The sequence below is a fragment of the Fringilla coelebs genome (genome assembly GCF_963513975.1).
Source record: "Fringilla coelebs genome assembly, chromosome: 20".
Classification (NCBI taxonomy): Eukaryota; Metazoa; Chordata; class Aves; order Passeriformes; family Fringillidae; genus Fringilla; species Fringilla coelebs.
Genome location: NC_140046.1, coordinates 8,392,468 through 8,413,558, shown reverse-complemented (window position 1 = coordinate 8,413,558; position 21,091 = coordinate 8,392,468). Strand labels below are relative to the sequence as shown.

General features: G+C 40.5%; 1 protein-coding gene across 7 annotated transcripts in view; it reads right to left on the bottom strand.

The window, feature by feature from the left end:
- The window catches only part of GTF2I (general transcription factor IIi), a 70,137-nt gene that overhangs the window by 18,061 nt on the left and 30,985 nt on the right, over nucleotides 1-21,091 (bottom strand). For 5 of the 7 annotated variants that reach the window (XM_084219233.1, XM_084219235.1, XM_084219236.1 and 2 more), the window contains 17 exons: nucleotides 20,790-20,891; nucleotides 16,105-16,167; nucleotides 15,650-15,763; nucleotides 14,133-14,195; nucleotides 12,914-13,018; nucleotides 12,538-12,600; nucleotides 11,204-11,389; nucleotides 10,825-10,887; nucleotides 10,455-10,559; nucleotides 8,752-8,814; nucleotides 7,360-7,464; nucleotides 6,515-6,580; nucleotides 4,618-4,801; nucleotides 3,221-3,273; nucleotides 1,609-1,692; nucleotides 730-913; nucleotides 372-430 (listed from right to left, as the gene is read on the bottom strand). In XM_084219233.1, the coding sequence (XP_084075359.1) occupies nucleotides 372-430; nucleotides 730-913; nucleotides 1,609-1,692; nucleotides 3,221-3,273; nucleotides 4,618-4,801; nucleotides 6,515-6,580; nucleotides 7,360-7,464; nucleotides 8,752-8,814; nucleotides 10,455-10,559; nucleotides 10,825-10,887; nucleotides 11,204-11,389; nucleotides 12,538-12,600; nucleotides 12,914-13,018; nucleotides 14,133-14,195; nucleotides 15,650-15,763; nucleotides 16,105-16,167; nucleotides 20,790-20,891 (1,662 nt within the window). The remainder of the gene's footprint in view (nucleotides 1-371; nucleotides 431-729; nucleotides 914-1,608; nucleotides 1,693-3,220; nucleotides 3,274-4,617; nucleotides 4,802-6,514; nucleotides 6,581-7,359; nucleotides 7,465-8,751; nucleotides 8,815-10,454; nucleotides 10,560-10,824; nucleotides 10,888-11,203; nucleotides 11,390-12,537; nucleotides 12,601-12,913; nucleotides 13,019-14,132; nucleotides 14,196-15,649; nucleotides 15,764-16,104; nucleotides 16,168-20,789; nucleotides 20,892-21,091) is intronic. The other 2 variants (XM_084219238.1, XM_084219239.1) reach the window with 2 other exon arrangements.

The window sequence follows — 21,091 nt, the reverse complement described above, 5'->3', positions numbered from 1 at the left end:
TAAAGGCACATCATGCTGTCAAGAAGTCCCAACAATTCCTTACCAACAGAGACCTGAAAGAGTTCAGGATCACCTGTGAAATCCCAAGGGACTCCAGACCTTTGATTCAGTCTAGGAGAGTAACTCCAGCTCTCTGGGGCTCTGAGGTGACCCAGGCTAGCTACTCAAAGGCAGCTGGGACTGCATCAGGATTTCACAATCCAGGAAGCCATCCATGTTTACAGTGCTCAGTTCATTCCTTCCAACCCTCACAAAGAATAAGCCAGCACACTCATCACACATGGGTTCCTTCTTGAAAAATGCTGCATTGATCTAGATGTGCTTCCCCATCAAACCCTTCTATTCCCACTTGGAGACAGCACCTGTCTTACCTTGAGGGTTTGACCTGTGCTGAGTACCTTCGTTTGAAGCGTGAGTTAGCAGCTCTGGCCTGCAACCAGGACACAAAAAATCTGCTTATTCTTGTCATAAAATAAATACCACTACCTATTATGACATAAACTGAAGAATTTTAATTTTTCCAATATGTTTTTCACACTTGTCAACATGTTAACAGATATGCAAAACACATTCTGAAATATTTGTCTGGATTGCAAATGCCCACTTCATGATGCAGAATATTCACTTTGCCTATTTGGTAACTAAAGACTTAATGAAACCAAGTGCTTGATTACACATAGGGTGTTTGTTTGGACTCTTTCTTAAAAAACCCTCCATGTTTAGACTTACCTTTTGATCACAAATTTTATTTTGTGGCCCACTTGAATGATTTGTTCAAGGCAGGGGATTCCATACCAGGAGGGACTCCTAAAGGGGACGTTCTCTGGCAGCCCTTCAACATAGAGGTCATCTGGATGAGCTTCAAATTTCTTGTATGGAACAGCTCTGGGGTCATTGCTCCCCAAAGCCTTGGCTGTTGGAAAAAAATACATCCAGTAACTGGACAGATTGGCCAATCAACCTTTATTAAAAGCTAGATGATACCAATTCCTCAGGCTGTTGCAACTGTGCTCTTAAAATGTCCTTACTATTTACAGGACATCTAAATCCAACAAAACCCAAGCCTCTGCATGTAAAAAATGTACAAAATTTGCTATATTGTATGATGTTGCTGTTGGTCAATAACAATACCAGACTGGACTGCTTACTGGGGCATAATATATTTGTTTTATCCAAAGTTGTTAATCTGTTATAGAGTATCATGAAAAAGTTTATTCTAGGTCTTACAAAGTTGACTTTTTTTCACATTGGACAGAACATAAAAATTCACCCAAAAATGTTTTAATACTAATTATGATGATATTGCAGTGGATATAAGTAAACAGCTATTTCACCAGCAAAGGAAAAAAATCCAAACAGGAAGGAATCGAGAGCAATCAGAAGAGCTGAATATGTAAGACTTAAAATTCTTTTTTAACTATGAATTTACCTTGTATAAGCAGTAAACTAAAACATTCTTTTTCACTGAGCTTCCAGAATTTTAAATACTTGGGGAAAAAAAAATCTGAACAAAGGTCTCATTCAGGCAGACATTCAAAGGAAGGAATGAAACTAACCTTCAAGAAATACAAAACCATTCAGAAAAGAAGATAATAATACTGTACTTACCATACATTTTACAGAAAAGTTGATCTACCACCTTTCTCAGTTTGGTGACTCTGGAATGCCAGTCCTCTTTCGCTGTATTTGAGACTGACACAGAACAAAACCAACATTCCTTAATTATGCTGGTTATATTTTCAGTTGTTCAGTTTATACAATGCAGAATCATCCTGCATTTTCAGGTAACACATAAATGCTGTATGTAAGAAATATGGATTCAATGTGGAACTAGAAAAAATGACCATAAAATAATGACAGAATATTAAAACTGACAAACCTCCACTGAACCAGTGACATCACTCTTGCTACAAAATACACACATGTTTTGGCCTGAAGAAGAACTGCAATACTTTCATCATCCACCTCTGAACTACAGATTCCACTTGGAGATGGAAATAGTTTTTCAATGGTTTCATTTCCTGAAGAATTTATTGACATTCAGTGCAGAATTAGGCATATGGGATGAAAACTTGCTTTTAAGGGATCAAATCAAGTTTGATCATTTAAAAGCAAAATAATACAAATCCATTTTTGCTCCTGAATATGTCTTTGTGACCAACAAGTGAATCTTCCCAGTCTCAAAGAAGACATTGGCCTGCTGAGACACCATGGGTTCAGTCAGAATGCAGAAGCAATGGCTTGTGTTCCATACTTGCACCAGACTGGGCTGTCAGCACAAGCACCAGCTGACACTTCCTGAGACCCAACTGGTCTGTCTTGCAGCCACTGGCAGTCTTCTCAGAGCCTCAGGACTGAGGCCATTCCACAAAACCTTCCTGACCAGACTGCTTCCCACAGGAATGCAAGTGAAAATCATCTTTTCCTCTGCCAGTCAAAATACAGGTTCCAGATGGATCCCATCCCTTTCCTGCTGGGGACACAAGCTATCAGGGCCTATGGACAGAGCAGGAATTGGACATGGAGCCACAAGGAGCTGAGAGAGCAGGGGCTGGGGCTCCACACCTCTGTCTCCTGAGATGGCAGTGGACACAGGGAGCAGCAGAGGAGATAATAAATTACTGGGAAAGAGGGAATCCAAACAGCAAGAAAACTGCAGGAAAGGAGGCTCAGACAGCTTTTGTCTCCTGTGTTCTCTGAGATGTCATTGACAGCTCCCAGGGATGCTCTCTTCTCCTATTAGGATGCAGAGGTCACACATGTCTCTGTGAAGTGATAACTGTTCAGAACCTTGTGCCATAAAAGTTGGTTACCACCAGTTTTTCTTAGCTACAGGGGGTTTATGAGTTGAGCAATGTACTCACTTTGCCTCCACAATCAGTATGATTGTATTAAAAATTACTAAAACAACACAAAAAGGCTGATTTAAACAGCCACATAACAGTGCAGTTAAGGCTAAGGCTCAGTTACTAGCTTACCTACTACTTTTGTAGTTAAATTTTGTGCTTGAAGGTACAGTGGGTTATTAAGACTCAAAACACTAAGTTCAGGAAAAGTTTAATTCTGTCACACTTGTTAAATAGACATCCTTATGGTATACCTGCTTAATTTAGATCGTTAATATTCACTTTAATCCAGTCTTTGATAGAAGACTATGAGTATATAGGACAAACAGGAATATCACACTGTGCCTGTACAACTCACACATTTGAAAACCCACCTTTTGAAGCTGTAGTGACCGCTGGAGGATCCGTCGAATTCAGAAGTTCAGGCCTGAAAGATTTAAGGTACATATTTCAACAGTGACAGACACTGGAGAAACTAGCCTCCAGCTACAGCCTCAAGTTACTACTTACTGAAGGATCAAAACCAAAAAATCCCCCAGGAGACATCATGATCCTCAGCACTAAATTCCAACTAATGCTGAAGTATCCCAAGAGCTGGCTGGAGCAGTATTGACAAAGCATTTTTCATGCCCAGTACCCATATCTGATGACTATATATGATGTATGACCCATTTCATGGTGACATACAGGTTCCATTAAATTTACCTCTGTGTTGTGAGCTACACTTAATCAGAAACAAAGAAATTTAAAATTCAATCTCTAAAAGAGTAAACTTCAAAGCAGACAATTCTGTTTCCAAAATTATCCACAGTTGAACAAACAAAAAATTAAACATTTTGATGTTTCTCACAGAGCCAAACTAGATTTTTAGCTGCTCTGGTTCACATTTCAAAATCAATGAACACCAAAAATGAATTTCTGTTAAGAACTAAGACATATTTAACAAAAGCGGGTGCCAGCATTGCATAAATAATCAAATCTATGCATGATATCTGATTTTAAATGAGACACAAGGTAGATCCACATTTCTTCCTTTTCTAGTTACCTGCAAGCATTAGGATGATAGAAACTGACCATGTTCCTCTCAAATGTAAGAAATAGCACCCCTGATAAAGGCAGCATACACAGAGGCAGGGGCTGCCACTACCCCCAATTCTGAGCCTGACCATTGCAATCAGCCATTTCAAAAACTCCTGCACCATTGAACACAGGAAAACATCAGCTGTTACTCACTGAAGCTTCCTTTAAACTTCAGTCAGTCTCCATCTGAGCTCTCCTTCATGTACACTACCTGATCTACCTCCAGACACACCAAGGACACCTAAACCACAGGAATCAGTAGCCATGTGTTGGCTTCAGGCTTGCCCTGGGAAATGCTTTCTACAAATACAGCCATAGATACCTTGATACAACATTCCAGCAAATTTAAAAAAAAAACCATAAGCTGAAATGAGCCAGGATCCTCAAAGAGGATCAAATATTCCAAAGTCAACGGCTTTCAACATGTACTGCAGCTGCAGAGATCTGAACAGTACAAAGAGATCTGCCCCTGATAAGAAGTCCATAATATTGAAGAGATATGAACTCTCAGTGGTCCACTGGCCTGATAAGCTGAATATATTGAAGTGGACATCACCTAAAACTCCTCCTTAGTACCATAAATTAATACACCAGTAGAAACCAGTTTGGAATTCCGTGAAGAAAAACGAAGCAAAGTGGCAGAGGCAGGAAACAATGAGTCATGTAGAGACAGAAATGAACAGCTGCTCACTTTTTGATGACAAAGCGGATCTTGTCCTTGGCCAGGAGGATCCTCTCCAGGCGGGGAATGCCGTAGGTGGCGGGGCGCCTGAAGGGAATCCCATCCGGCAGCCCCTCCACAACCAAATCTTCTGGATGGGACTGGAAGGTTGTGTATGGGACAGGTGCTGGACCCTCTACTTTTATAGCTTCAGCTTTAATGAAAAAGGAGAATAAAAATGTTAGTTTAGCTTGTGGTTCTACTCAATTACCTGTTTGATATCACTCTGATGAACATTATAATTAGCATGCGGGCAATAAACCCTCAGCACATTTAAACATTCAAGCATTCATGTTGTGAGGGACTTTGTTTAATAGCAAAATCACTTTGATTCACAGTAAACAAGCTGCAGCCCTGCAGATATATGCAGATATGCTGTTTTCCCTTTTTGTAAACATTTACTAACAGTGACCACTCCTGTCAGAGTGAAGAGTCTCACTATTTTAGTTTTGCTTAATAGAGCATTTTGAAAGATGAAGTTATTCTCATTATTTTGGTTTTGCTTAATAGAGTTTGAAAGATGCAGTTATCTAGACTTAATGGCAAACCAAGGATGTTTCAGTTCATGTTCAGTTTCTAGCTCTGTTATCATTGTTACTACTATTGGCTTACAAGTCAATAATGCCTTGGAGTAGGGGCAAACATCCCTTCTTTGCAGTGAATTCCTGAAGTTTCTGTGTATTTTAGATACCCAAAGAACCACTAACAAAATAAAAAATACACTTCTAACACTGCTGAAAAAAGCATGGCCCTCCTAATGAAATCCTTGAAACAAATGAAAAGCAAGTAACTAGCAACTTGGGAAGGAGGGGGGGGCATACCCCATCATTTTGGATTTCCCATTGTTGCCATGGACTTCCAAACATTTAACAATTTTGTATTTAATGATTATTTACTCTTACTTTTTGCACCTTGCTGTTTTGCTTGTAACTAGACTGTTATTTTTTTCACTACTTAAGTGTAGTATTGCTGGAAAGTGATTAGTTAATACCATAATGGGAGGCAACTCATTCCATAGTGTCTACCTCTCTTAAACTGTCTTAAACCAACTTAATTTTCTTCAACCAACTTTGCTACGTGCAAACATCAAAATCAAAATCAAAGCAGTTCCCTAAGAATGATGCTCCTTTCTAGAGCAATTAAAATACAGTGAATCAGATTCTGAACTGTATTACTTTTGTGCAAGTTGCTTTCAGTGGGCTGTTTAAATGTCACATGATAGTCACATCCCAAACATGTAGTAAATCCAAATCACAAGGGCTGTTCTGAAAGTACTTCCACTTTTTGTGGCAGAGGCACACCAGCATTTATTTTTAAATCTTTACTGATGCTGTTGTAGTTTGTGATATGTGGACACAAAACATCTAAGTGCAGTATTTGGAGACATATTCCAAAGTCTAACACATCTGCTGCTTTTTCTTTCCAAGAGCCCTTAGCATATATAATTTTTGTTTCACTGTAAAACAATCCTAATCAAAAATGAACAATCAATGAGTAGCAGTGCCACTCTAAAGACTCTTTCACCTCAAGACTCAGTGTAATTGCAGAGAAAAGAACAGCTCTCTCAAATGTGGGTCCCCAAGATACATGAGCATGCAGGTGCTCCAGGAGACTGAGCACAACTAAAAATAAAATCAAGCTTCCCACTTTGGTGCCAAACACAGATATCCCATTTTGAAATTACTCTTGTTCATCAAAAAAGCTACTTATCTCAATTTTATGTCTTCTAACAGTATTTAAACCTTTGGTGCTGTCAGTTCTGGTGTGCTCCTGAGCCAAGAACAAGATGCATGCCAAAGAGCAGTCTGCCACTTGCTCAGTGACAAAGGACTACAGGCAATGGCTTGGAAAGGTGTGTAGCACATACCATATTTTTTATCAAACAGCACTTCAACTTCCTTTCTCAAGTCTGTGATTCGTGTATTCCATTTGTCTGCAAAGAAAAGAGGAGGACATGTCAGACTACAAACAAAACTGAGAATCTTGTAGAATCTGTGTCACCACTAAATGAAATAGGAAGTGTGTACTTCTACTTGCAAACAGGTGCCTCCTGTCTACAGTACAGACTATCCTTAAAATGCAGGGATACATTAAAAAAAAAATAAAAGTACAGAATAAAATGTTAAAGGTTACTTCTGAAAGATGTATATTAAATGAAGTTAAAAAAACCACAACAAAAAACAGGCTAAAGTAACTTCCAAAAATAATTTCTCTCTTTGATGGCTCAGTCACCAGCTCTTGCTGCCTCCAGGGGTAAAGGCAGTTTATAGGTGCTGTTGACAGTTACCTAGATTTGAGTGCTGAAAAGATTAATGAAGCTTATAGAAAGCACATGGAATTGTTTTGGTGGAAATCTGTACAACTACATGGATCAGGAGGCATTTGCCCTTCTCTACTTTAATCCAGTATTTCTCCAAATCCCGCTGTTACAAAATACCCCCAGAAATCCAATTTCTGAAAGAAAACAGAGCTGCAAAAAAGAAGTTTATCCAAATCCAAACCTGTGCATCTAATCATGTTGTCACATCAAATAACAAAACCCAGCAGAGGCAGCCTGTGATGATGATTATACTGCTGCAGTACATCTAAACTGAGAGCAGGGCTACAAATGAAGGCTTGAAGTAACATGTCTTACTCCTGCACTATAAAATTACCCAAAACCTTTTCATAAAACAAAGCAGGGAAAAAAATCATCTTGAATTTTTATCTTACCAAAATTGAACTTTATTCCTCTGCTTCTCCCACTACTACCTGAGTCGTTGGCTGACTTGGGGCTCCTCTGCCTCCTCTCACGGGGTACGTAGTCATCATCATTATCTTCAACAGAAAAAAACAAAATCACTAGTTTTATGTCCAGGGAAGTCGTGTGCAGCACTGCAACTGCCTTGAATTTCAGAACTCTGACAGAATTAAGAAACTGTGCTTACCAGGGCACCAAATTTTCAACAAATTACTTAACTGAGTAACTTCAGAAAGCTCCTACTCCTACCTGTGAAGGAACAACTTGTTCCCTCAAAAAGGCCTGTGCAAAGCATAAGAGAGCAAAAAACAAAGCTGCTGATGCACTTCCTAAGGAAAACAACATTGTCTTCTGAAACATGACTGGGCATTGATTGCATGATCCTAAAACAGCCATGAAACAGCAAAAGGAATAGCAGAATAAATTGTGCAGATAGGGACCACCTTTGTTATCTAACTGGAAATAATACCATTCCACTAATAGATCTCAAAACAAAGCAACTTTTGTTTTTTATTATTATAATTATTGACTCTTCTCATAGAAACATTTCTGTCAAGGTAATGGTGGAGTTATTTCCATGCTGCATTGTAAAACAATGAAAGTATTTTACAATGCAGCATGGAAAGTGGGCCAGAAGTGCCCACTTTCTCAAAAATGCCCTGCCTGCTTTCTAAATTGCTGATTGGGTGCTCCTAATCTAATTCCACAAGCAAGCACTGCAAAAGCCAGTCTCAGGAATGTTTTAAAGCAGTTCCAGCACACTCAATTAAAATACAAGAAATACAGATCAACTCCAAATGAAATCCTAGCATGAGAACTGCAGGGACACGGCTTAGCACCTTTAGAGCCACTGGGATGACAAAGGCAGCTGGTCACTGCAAAGGTTTGGTTTGGATCTCACAGTTACCAATATTAGACAGACACCTTGAGGCTCTGCTTACACCACCTGCAACACTGCCTTTCTGTTCTGGTACCATTCTTCCCTGAAGCATTTGTTAACTACAAATGTTACATGTGATTACAGAGTGTTTATAAAGCAATGTGCTCTCCAGAATGAAGGAATGTTTTAACATCTCCATTCAATGAGTATTTCTCATTAACAACATGTGGAAATTACTCCAAAGCTACAAATTGCTGTCAGGCATCATTTCAAAACCAGCCCACCAAGTCCAATATGCTTCAGTATATTGTGGTTCTCTTATTCTTCACCACCAGCCTCGTTTACCAAGCAGTGCACAATCCAAACTCCACTCAACACCAGCATACAATTCTCTTCATTCAATGCCAGGTAATGCAGGCTTTGGAAAACACAGTTTAGATAATAAATGCCCAACCAAATGAAATCAGGGACCTGGGGAACTGACCTTCACTAGTGAGGTCAGCCTCAGAAACCTCACTCTCTTCTGATGAGTCATGCTGAGAGGAATCTGAAAGGGAAAAACAGGACTGTTGAATGATGGACATGGCCAAGATTTTTAACCAAACACTCCATGCCTTTGCATCTAAACCAACATTGTCAAAGAAGCCCCTTGCATTCACAGCAAGTAACAAAATCAGAAGCAAAGATATATTTACTGTGAGTCTTTGAGTAATTCCAGACAAAGGCAAGGGGGTGAAGATTACACATACTCAAAAGTATGTAACTGATAACCAGCTGACTGCTTAAAAAAGCTGGGTTTTTACAGGAAAGTGCCTCACCTTTGCTCCTGCCTGGGGACCCAGCATCTCACACCATGGACCCTCATCCACACTCTTCAGCAAAACCACGTGCAACTTTCATACTTCTCTTAGAGAAACTTGTAAAAACCAACAGATCTCAGAAAAAGTGTGTGACAAATCCTTAGTCTGACTCAAAGGGCCACACTCAGCATCTGTAGCTATAAAATTCTAGTCAAACCCAAGGCACAGTCAGAGTCCAGGTCATTTCCTATCACACTTCCCCTTCCTCACACTCCCTCCTCACAGTCAGGTATAAAGCACATGGCATTGTTCTGAGGAAAACCAACAAACCACCTATATTGCTCTTCTCCAATGAGTTCAGTTAATACTGCAGCCAGCACAAGCAATGAACTTCATTTTTCATTATCAGGAGAATTGCTGCTGAATTTCATGTAATGGTAACCCCTAACTATGGTGATGCCTACCTTCCAAACAAAACTAATGCCATGTGCAAGAAGGAGCACTGCTGCTAGCAAAACCTGCCTTGAAAAGCACACAGCTCAGGCTGGAGAGCCACGTGCTCAGAGAGAAGCCAGCAGGACAATGATGTACTGTTCACACCCTGCCAAACCACCAAACTTTGGGTGATGAGCACGTTAAAAATGCCTTTCATGACTTTAAATATTGATGACTACCATCATAATTTGCTTACAGCAAGCCCCAGAGTGGTGGGATTTGGGAGATTAAAAACAAAACAAAAGTCAGAAAAGCCAATCTGGTGGAAATATGAAAAGAGAATGATTGGAGAAGATGTACTATTTCAATTAGGTGACATCATTGCAAATATTTCTACGAAAAAATATCCAGTTATGTTAATTTATAAGCACAAAAACCACACTTGAAATGCCATAATTTATTTCCACATCTTTTCTTTCACAGATATCAGAACTCTGGGGGATGCCTTCAAAAATATAAAGGAAAAAACATATCCCTGACTGCACAGAATCTTATAAAAGCAGACAGATTAATGTGCCACTGAACAAAAAGAAAGCAAACCACAGGATATAGGAGAGGTACACAAACAATCCAAGGTGAAGCATCTTTAACCAGACTAAACTGAAGCACATGGATGCATTTCTGTGGAGAACTCAACAGAAGGGATCAAGAAAGAACACAACCAAAAGATCCCAACTTCCTGTGAGTCTATTTATGTAATCAAGTCAAATAACAAAAACGAACAGAGGAAGCCTATGATGATGATTATACTGCTGCAATTCATCTACACAGAGACCAGAGCTCTTAAATGAAGGCTTGCACTAACATTCCTCACTCCTGCAGCACAAAATTACCCAAAACCTTTTCATAAAAGAAAAGAGGGTGATGAAATAATCTTCAATTTTAATCTTACCAGAATGGGACTCTTCTTCTTTCCTTCTCCGAGTACTGGACTCTTCATTAACAAACCTGGTGCTCCTCCGTCTCCTCTCACGGTGTATGTAGCTATTGTCAGAATCTAAAAGAAAACAAATAAAAATCACTAGGATTTTGTGCAGGGAACTCATGTGCAGCACTGGAACCGCTTTGGATTTCAAAAATCTAACAGGAGTAAGGAATTGTGTTTATGAGGGAACCAAATGAAATTTACTGCACAATGCAAACTCCACTCAACACCAGCACACAATTCTCCTTAATCACTGCCAAGTAATGCAATATGTGGAAAACGCATTTTGTATAGAAAAATGCCCAAAAAAATGAAATTAAGGACCCGTGGTACTGACCTTCAAGGGTGACCTCAACCTCGGGATTCTCACTCGTTTCTGACATATCATGGTGGGAGGTCTCTGAAAGAAAAAAACAGGACAGCTGAATGATGGGAATGGACAAGATTCTCAACCAAACACTCCATGCCTTTGCATCTAAACCAACATCATCAAAGAAGCCACTTGAACTCATAGCATGCAACAAAAATAGAAGGAAAGATATATTACCATGAGCCTTTGAGCAATTCCAGACAATGGCAAGAAGGTGAGGATTACACTTGCTAAACTGCACATTCTGCACTGCAGGGTTGGTGCTATGAGTGAAGGGAATTCCATCTTCGTGGCTTTCTAGCGTTCATTCAATCATAAGTTTTCTCATCTAGAATTTTTATCTTACCAGAATTGAACTCTTCAGCTTTACTTCTCTCAGCATCGGGAGATTCATTTGCCAAATTGTTGTTTTTAAGTCTCTTGTCAGGTGGCAGGTTGTCTTCACCATCATCTTTAAGAAACAATAAAAAACCCCCTGTTTTTTTGTCCACGGAATTCGCATGCAGAACTGGAACTGCCTTGAATTTCGAAACTAAAACAGAAATAAGGAATTGTGTTTATCAGGGCACCAAATTTTACAACACATTATGTACATCAGCAACTTCAGAAAGCTCCTGCTCCTACCTGTGAAGGAACAACTTGTTCCTTCAAAAGGGCCTGTGCAAAGCACAAGAGAGCAAACAACAAAGCTGCTGATGCACTTCCTAAGGAAAACAACATTGCCTTCTGAAACATGACTGGGCATTGCATGATCCTAAAACAGCCATGCAACAGCAAAAGGAATCACAGAATAAATTGTGCAGATAGGGACCACCGTTGTTATCTAACTGGAAATAATACCATTCCACTAATAGATCTCAAAACAAAGCAACTTTTGTTTTTTATTATTATACTTATTGACTCTTCTCATAGAAACTTTTCTGTCAAGGTAATGGTGGAGTTATTTCCATGCTGCATTGTAAAACAATGAAAGTATGGTCAGAAGTGCCCACTTTCTCAAAAATGCCCTGCCTGCTTTCTAAATTGCTGATTGGGTGCTCCTAATCTAATTTCACAAGCAAGCACTGCAAAAGCCAATCTCAGCAGTGTTTTAAAGCAGTTCCAGCACACTCAATTAAAATACAAGAAATACAGATCAGCTCCAAATGAAATCCTAGCATGAGAACTGCAGGGACACTGCTTAGCACCTTTAGAGCCACTTGGATGACAAAGGCAGCTGGTCACTGCAAAGGTTTGGATCTCACAGTTACCAATATTAGACAGACACCTTGAGGCTCCACTTACACCACCTGCAACACTGCCTTTCTGTTCTGGTACCATTCTTCCCTGAAGCATTTGTTAACTACAAATGTTACATGTAACTACAGTATGGTTATAAAGCAATGTGCTCTCCAGAGTGAAGGAATGTTTTAACATCTCCATTCAATGAGTATTTTTCATTACCAGCACTTGATGAAGTCACAAAAGATACCAACTGCTATCAGGCATCATTTCAAAACCAGCCAATCAAGTCCAATATGCTTCAGCATATTGTGATTTACTAAAAGTTCTCCACCAGGTTTGCTTACCAAGTCACTGCCAAGTTTACTTCAGTCATTGCCAAGTATTGCAGGTTTTGGAAAACAGAATTTAGACAGAAATATGTCCAACCAACTGAAATCAATGACCTGCAGAACTGACCTTCAACAGTGACCTCAACCTCAGGATTCTCACTTGTTTCTGACATGTCATGCCGGGAGGTATCTGAAAGAGAAAGTCAGGACTGCTGAATGGTGGACATGGACAAGATTTTCAAACAAACACTCCATGCCTTTTTGTCTAATCAAACACTGTCAAAGAAACCTCTTGCATTCACAGCAGGCCACAAAAATAGAAGATATATTACCATGAGTTAGTCTATGATGATGATTATACTGCTGCAATTCTCCTACACAGAGCCCAGGGCTCTTAAATGAAGGCATGAACTAGAATGTCTCACTCCTGCAGCACAAAATTACCCAAAACATTTTCATAAAACAAAGATGGGAAACAAAATCATGATGAATTTTTATCTTACCACAATTGACCTTTTCTTCTTCTCTTCTCTCAACATTGGCCTCTTCATTCGACGAATTGCTGTTCCTCGGTCTCTTGTCAGGTGGAGGGTAGTCATCCTCATCATCTTTAAGAAACAATTAAATAAGACTCTGTTTTTTTGTCCAGGAAACTTGAATGCAGCACTGCAATTGCCAAGAATTTCAGAACTCTAACACAATTAAGGAACTGTGCTTACTAGGGCACCAAATTTTGCAAGAAATTACTTAACTGTGTAAATTCAGTAATCTCCTGCTCCTACCTGTGAAGGAACAACTTGTTCCTTCAAAAAGGCCTGTGCAAAGCACAAGAGAGCCAAAAACAAAACTACTTCTAAGGAAAGCTACTTTCCTAAGGAGGTAGCTACTTTCCTAAGGAAAACAACATTGTCTTCTGAAACATGACTGGGCATCACATGATCCTAAAAAAGCCATGCAACAGCAAAAGGAATCACAGAATAAATTGTGCAGATAGAGACTATCTCTGTTATCTAACTCAAGTAATATCATACCAGTAGTAGATCCCAAAGGACAGTACCTAGGTTTTGTCTCCAAGAGCTCAAATGTTCTAAACCCACTTTCAAACCAGTGGAAAACCAATGAAATTCATCAAACAGGTCAAATCTGCCTTAAACACACACACAAGTGGACAGACAGGAGAACTGCAGGGACACTGCTTAGCACCTTTAGAGCCACTTGGATGACAAAGGCAGCTGGTCACTGCAAAGTATTTCATGGTGAGCAAAATTAAACAGACACCTTGAGGCTCTGCTTACACCACCTGCAACACTGCCTTTCTGTTCTAGTACCATTCTTCCCTGAAGCATTTGTTAACTACAAATGTTACCTGTGATTACACAGTGTGTTTCTAAAGCAATGTGCTCTCCAGAATGAATGAATGTTTTAACATCTCCATTCAATGAGTATTTCTCATTAACAACACCTGAAAATTGCTGCTAAAGCTACAAATTGCTGTCAGGCATCATTTCAAAACCAGCCCACCAAGTCCAATATGCTCCAGTATATTGTGGTTTTCTAAAACTTCTCTACCACGTTTGTTTAGCAAGCAGGGCACAGTGCAAAGTCCACTCAACACCAGCACACAATTCTCTTCATTCACTGCCAAGTAATGCAGGCTTTGGAAAAAACAGTTTGGATTGAAAAATGCCCAACCAACTGAAATCAATGACCTTGGAAACTGACCATCAACAGAGACCTCAACCTCAGGATCCTCACTTTTTTCAGACAAATCTTGTTGGGAGGAATCTGAAAGAGAAAGATAGGACTGTTGAATGTTGGACAAGATTTTCAACCAAACACTCCATGCCTTTGCAGCTAAACCAACATTGTCAAAGAAGCCCCTTGCATTCACAGCGTGCAACAAAAATAGAATTATAGATATTTTACCACGAGCCTTTGAGCAATTCCAGACAAGGGCAAGGAGGTGAGGATTACACTTGCTAAACTGCACATCCTGCACTGCAGGGTTGGTGCTATGGCTGAAGGAAATTCCATCTTCTTGGCTTTCTCGGGTTAGTACAAGTATATTGCCCTCTCTGTTACCCAGGATTACAGAAAATATAAACAAAGGCTGCCTGTCCCCACAGATTAGGGATATTTTTACCAGTTCTACAGACTCATGGTTGCTCTGCTATCAAAAGTTCTATAACAGGTTGCAGGGCCAACAATCAAACATGGGAGAGAAATTCATGATCACAATGTTTTTTTGGGGGTAAAGTGCCTCAACAACACACGCAGGATTAGCCAATCAATACTCACTGTGAGAAAGAGCAGTTTGTACTTAATTGCACTACAGCTAAACAAAGTGAAGCTAATGGTATCAGCAACTGTATCAAAACTTAATTCTCTGTTATCAGGAGAATTGCTGCTGAATTTCATGTAATGGTAACCCCTAACTATGGTGATGCCTACCTTCCAAACAAAACTAATGCCATTTGCAAGAAGGAGCACTGCTGCTAGCAAAACCTGCCTTGCAAAGCACACAGCTCAGGCTGGAGAGACACGTGCTCAGAGAGAAGCCAGCAGGACCATGATGGACTGTTCACACCCTGCCAAACCACCAAACTTTGAGCACATTAAAAATGCCTTTCATGACTTTAAATATTGATGACTACCATCATAATTTGCTTATCGCAAGCGCCAGTGTGATGTGATTTTGGTGATTTAAAGTTAAACAAAACAAAAGTCAGAAAAGCCAACCTGGTGGAAATATGAAAAGAGAGTTGTTGGATAAGATTTGCAATCTCAATTAGGCTACATCTATTTCTATGAAAAAATGTTTCTGTGAAAAAAATATCCTAGGATGTTAATTTATCCTCACAAATACACTTCACATCTCAAATACTCTAAGTGTATTTCCACACCTCTTCCTGTCATGCCATCAGGACTCTGGGGACTGCCTCCAAAAATATAAAGTAAAAAACTTATTAAAATTATTAAAAAATACAATTATTTTAAAAATTATTATTAATGCAAAGAATGTTATAAAAGCAGACAGGTAAATGTGCCTATAAGCTAAATTAAACCAAACCATAGGATAAAGGAGAGGTATAGGATCACAAAAAATCCCAGGTGAAGCATCTTTAACCAGATTAAACTGAAGTGCATGGATCTGTTTCTGTGGAGAACCCAGCAGAAGGGATCAGGAAAGAACACAACCAGAAAATCGAAATTTTGCAGGGAGATAAAAATCATCTTACTGCTGTTGAAATATTTTGCTTTTCTTCTCCTTCTATTGGCAAATTCCTTAGCTGACCTGGTGTTCCTCCTCCTCCTTCTCTTGCTGGGGGGCAGGTACTCATCATCATCATCATCTAAGAAAGACAATTTTAAAAAAAAGTTGTTTTTCTGTCCATGGAAATCAGGCATAGCTCTGGAACTGCCTTAATTTCAAAATTTAAACAGAAATGAGGAACTGTGGGCACCAAATTTTGCAGTAAATTACTTCCCTGAGTAACTTCAGAAGGCTCCTGTTCTTACCTGTTTTCTAATACTTCACCACAAGGCTTGTTTACCAAGCAGTGCACAATCCAAACTCCACTTAACACCAGCACACAATTCTCCTTATTCACTGCCAAGTAATGCAGACTTTGGAAAATACATTCTGGATAGAAAAATGCCCAAAAAACTGTAATCAATGACCTACAGAACTGACCTTGACTAGTGATTTCAGCCTCAGAATCCTCACTTCCTTCTGATGAGTCATTCTGGGAGGAATCTGAAAGAAAGACAGGACTGTTGAATGATGGACATGGACAAGATTCTCAACCAAACACTCCATGCCTTTGCAGCTAAACCAACATCATCAAAGAAGCCCCTTGAACTCACAGCATAAAATAAAAATAGATGCAAAGATATTTTACCATGAGCCTTTGAGCAATTCCAGACAAGGGCAAAGAGGTGAGGATTACACTTGCTAAACTGCACATCCTGCACTGCAGGGTTGGTGCTATGAGTGAAGGAAATTCCATCTTCTTGGCTTTCTCAGGTTCGTACAAGTATATTGCCCTCTGTTACCCAGGATTACAGAAAATATAAACAAAGGCTGCCTGCCCCCCCAGATTAGGGATTTTTTTACCAGCTCTACAGACTCAGAGTTACTGCACTATGATGATTTCCATTCCATGAACATTCAGCAAAACTTTGTGAAACTTCCACGCTTCTGTTACAGAATCTTGTGAAATAGAACAGATCTCAGAAAAAGGTGTTACCAAACCCTACTCTGACTCAAAGGGCCACACTCAGCATCTGTAGCTATAAAATTCTAGTGAAAACCAAGGCAGAGTCACAATCTCAGTTATTTCCTCTCACACTTCTCCTTCTTCATGCTCCCTCTACACAGCCAGGTATAAAGTGAAGAGGGTCCCATGGAGAGTCAGCTGAGTAACAACAATCACACCAATGTGGCTACATGTCATTCCTCTTTATAAGCCAACTTTGGCATATTTATCCTTCTTTATACACTGTCTCACCCCACTAATGCTTAATGCTCATTGGTTAAGTAGCTCTATTCACACATACGTGTTATTTACTATAAGTGTTTTTAGCTAAGGTGTGCTAAATTAGCAGTTCCCACAATGTGCTTGGAATCTGGTCTTGTCTTGGCACAATGCTCATTCTTCCTTGTTGTATCTGTTTGAGGACAGTACATGGCCTATCTTGTTCCAAGGACAGTACATGGTCTCTTCAAAGTAACTCTGTAATCTGCAGGCCAGGGTCATCCAATTCCTGTAGGAGAATAGCATGCCCTTGTTCTGCCAAGAATTCTTCTACAATAAAGCACATGGCATTATGCTGAGGAAAACAAAGCACCTAGATTGCTCTTCTCAAATGAGTTCAGTTAATACTGCAGCCAGCATGAGTAATTAACTTCATTTTCTGTTATCAGAAGAAATGCCGCTGAATTTCATGTAATGGTAACCCCTAACTATGGTGATGCCTACCTTCCAAACAAAACTAATGCCATGTGCAGGAAGGAGCAATGATGTACTGTTCACAGTCTGCCAAACCACCAAACTTTGGGTGATGAGCACCTTAAAAATGCCTTTCATGACTTTAAATATGACAACTCCCATCACAATTTGCTTATAGTAAGCCCTAGAGTGGCATGACTTGGGAGTGTTGGAGGACAGGGGTTTTTTTCTTTCTCAGGAAATTTTCTTCCCATTTGTTGCCAGGGAAATGATGAATAGACAGCAGTCAAGAGAGAAAATAGGTGATTGATTGCCTTGGCATACTGCTGGGATGTTTATGGGGGCAGGAAGGGGAAGCTGGGTTGTTTTGGCAGTCTCTTAGCTGGGTGTGGGCAGCCTGCCTGGTTGGCAGCAGAGATGCTCCTGTGCTCTTCCTTCACCTTAGACCTCTCCTATACAATGTTCTTAAACACTGCCATGGAGCTCTGCCTGCTGCCATCTTGTTAGCCTGTTGCTTGCAGGAGAGATAAGATTCACCAGCTCCAAGAGGGACCAGCATGGTCCACATGGGTGCCAGGGGAAGATGTCCCTTCCCATCTTTTCCCCTGGAGCCACTGCATGGTGGGCCAGCTTGAGCTGGAGCAGGATTTCCACCAGGCTTTTTCTTGCACAGGAGTGTGACATGGTGATAAAGTGCTTCCTGCTTTCCAAGCACAGTCCAGCTGCCATTCCAGACAAAGGCAAGGAGGTGAATATCATACTTGCTAAACTGCACATGTGACACTGCAGAGTTGGTGTTATGGAATGGAAGGAAATCCCATCATCCTGGCTTTGTAGGGTTAATGCAGTGGCAAAGACTGATCACCCTTCGTGGGTGCTGTCACGATCCACTAGTACAGTGATGGTTCCTTAACTGATCTCAGAGTGCAAAAACAACAGAGAGGGGACTTCAGTATTGATCAAAACAAATGCACCTTTTATTGAGTGCCTGCAGCAAATGAGATAGAGGGATTAGAAAAGGAGATAAAAAAGAGAGAGAGATAGAGAGGGGGGGGGAAAGGGTATAGCTACCAATGTAGAGATGAAATCCTTGTGGTCTGGCCAATAGAATCTGTCTTGTCACATCAGGGAGAATCTCAAAGTCTTGGTTAACTCAGGGATCTATTATAGTCCTCTGCTGAGGGGGGAACAGGAACAGGTAAAAGACAATGGAGAACAAGTCTATTGAAATCGCTGAGGGGGAACAGGTACAATGAAGAATAAGTGCATTGAAGCCATCGAGGGGGAACAGGTCACCTTCTCAGCAGTGAGAGAGAGCAATTGTTTTCTTGGTCCAACGACCACACCTGCAGGCAACACCTGGGCAAACATCTCACTTTGGTCAGGCCAGCCCTCTCTGTGTGAGAATTATAGGGGTCTCAGTCTCAGTCCTTGGGAGGGGGCTTCAATCTCAGTTCATCACGGTGCTCGTAAAACAGATGAAGGATTTTCCATGGGGGACCACCAAAGTTACCCCAGAAAGTTCATTTGGCCAAGAGGTGGGGAAATTCACGGGCTACTGCCATGAAGCATATAGGGCAAGTCACTCTTTTGCCAGGCCCTGTTTGAAGCAGTGTACTGTGGCGGTAAGTGCACCTGCAAACAATCCCTTGGCGAGCATCCACCTCCAGCAGGCCAGAACTCCACTCAGGGTCCTCACAGTCCCGGTCTCTGTCCTTGTGACAGTCATGAGGCAAACGAGGGAAATTTCAGACCATCTCTTACAGGGGCCTGGGGGCCTCGGACCTTCTTCCCCCTCCCGGGAGCCATTGCCAGCCCAGGGAGCGCCGCCCCTGTGACACAGCGCCCCCCGCGGCCGTGGGCAGGCACTGCAGCCTCCGCGGGTGCCAAGAGCGCCCTCTGCTGGCTGTCGGTGTGAGCACACCGCAGCGGGCAGCGCTGCACGGGCAGGAGAGCACCGTTAGTGCACGTTCTTCTTTTTGCTTGTTGCTGATGGTGCTGTGCTTGTTTCTTTCATCTTGTGTATGGATATCGATAGATAGATAGATAGATAGATAGATAGATAGATAGATAGATAGATATAGATATGTGAGAAATGCTACTCACGTCCAAAAATTTAGAAGGTTACTAAAACCTCATCAAGAACACAACAGAAGACTGAATAGAGAAAATATTACAGCACCAGGAGCAGAGGATCTTTCCCACCATGTGCTCACCCACCCCATGGAGGTTTCAGCTTTTAACCCTTTGGCCCCTCCCAAAGTTCTGTCCATGGACTCCTCCTTCCCTGCCCAGTGCTGGAGATCACTGCCTGACACCTTGATTGGAGCTCAGGGGCTGCCACAGGAACGAGTGACCCTCCCAAATGTCCCACACCCAGGGCACCCCTGATAACAGCACCAGGGGGTTAAAACACAACTATAAATCTACAAAACTTCTATTGGCATATTTACATAATATTTGCCTTTTAATTGTGAGAGTCAACCCTGGCATTGCTCATCTATCACACATAGACTACGAAAAAATATATTATTCATTTTCCCATTCCTTTCCGGGGAAGCAACGTATTTCAAAGTCATTAAAATTTTGGAAGAAGGCAGTCATCTTTCCATTCCAGGGAGGGCCCCACATTCCTTGGAACACTACTGTGTTCTAAAGCAATGAAAAGGAAAACAAAACAAAAACCATAAAAGCCAACTAGGCGAAAATATGAAAAGAGAATGCTTGGAGAAGATGTACAATTTCATTTAGGTGATATCTTCCAAGTATTTCTGTGAAAAAATATCCTAGGATGTTAATTTATCCTCATAAAAAACATTCACATCTCAAATGCTCTAACTGTATTTCCACATTGGATCCTGTACTGCCATCAGAACTCTGGGGGCTGCTTTCAAAAATATAAAGTAAAAAACACATTCCCAACTGCACTGAACCTTATAAAGCAGACAGATTAATGTGTCCATAAGCCAAACCAAACCAAACCATAGAACAAAGGACAGGTACAGGATCACAAAAAACCCCAGGTAAAGCATCTTTAAGCAGACAAAACTGAAGGGCATCTATGCATTTCTGTGGAGAACCCAACAGAAGGGATCAGGAAAAAACACAACCAGAAAATCCCAACTTTCTATCTGTCTATTTACCTCATCATGCCAAATAACAAACACCATCAGAGGTAGCCAATTATGATAATCATACTGCTGCAATACACCTATATAGAGCCTGTGGCTCTTAAATGGAATTCCAAAAATGCTCAATATCTTTTAATTTTAGCGTCTAGAATTCCCTCAGAAAGGTTCTAAATAATCAGTTAAAGAGACAATTATTTTTCTGATGATTATGATTTTTTTTTGCAGAAAAAAAATCACCCAAAACCTTTTTATAAAACAAAGCACGGAAATGAAATAATCTTTAATTTTCATCTTACCAGAATTGGACTCTTCTGCATTTCTTCTCCCAGAATTGGCCCCTTCATTAGCTGATTTAGTGCTCTTCTGTCTCTTGTCAAGTGGTAGGTAGTCATCATCATCTTTAAGAAACAAAAAAAGAAAAAAAATGGTTCTTCCTTCTGTGGTAAAAAAGCATTTCTTAACTACAAATGTTACATGTAACTACAGAGTGTTTATAAAGCAATGTGGTCTCCAGAATGAAGGAATGTTATAACATCTTCTCTGTTCAATGAATATTTTTCATTAACAACACCTGAAAATTACTCCAAAGATACAAATT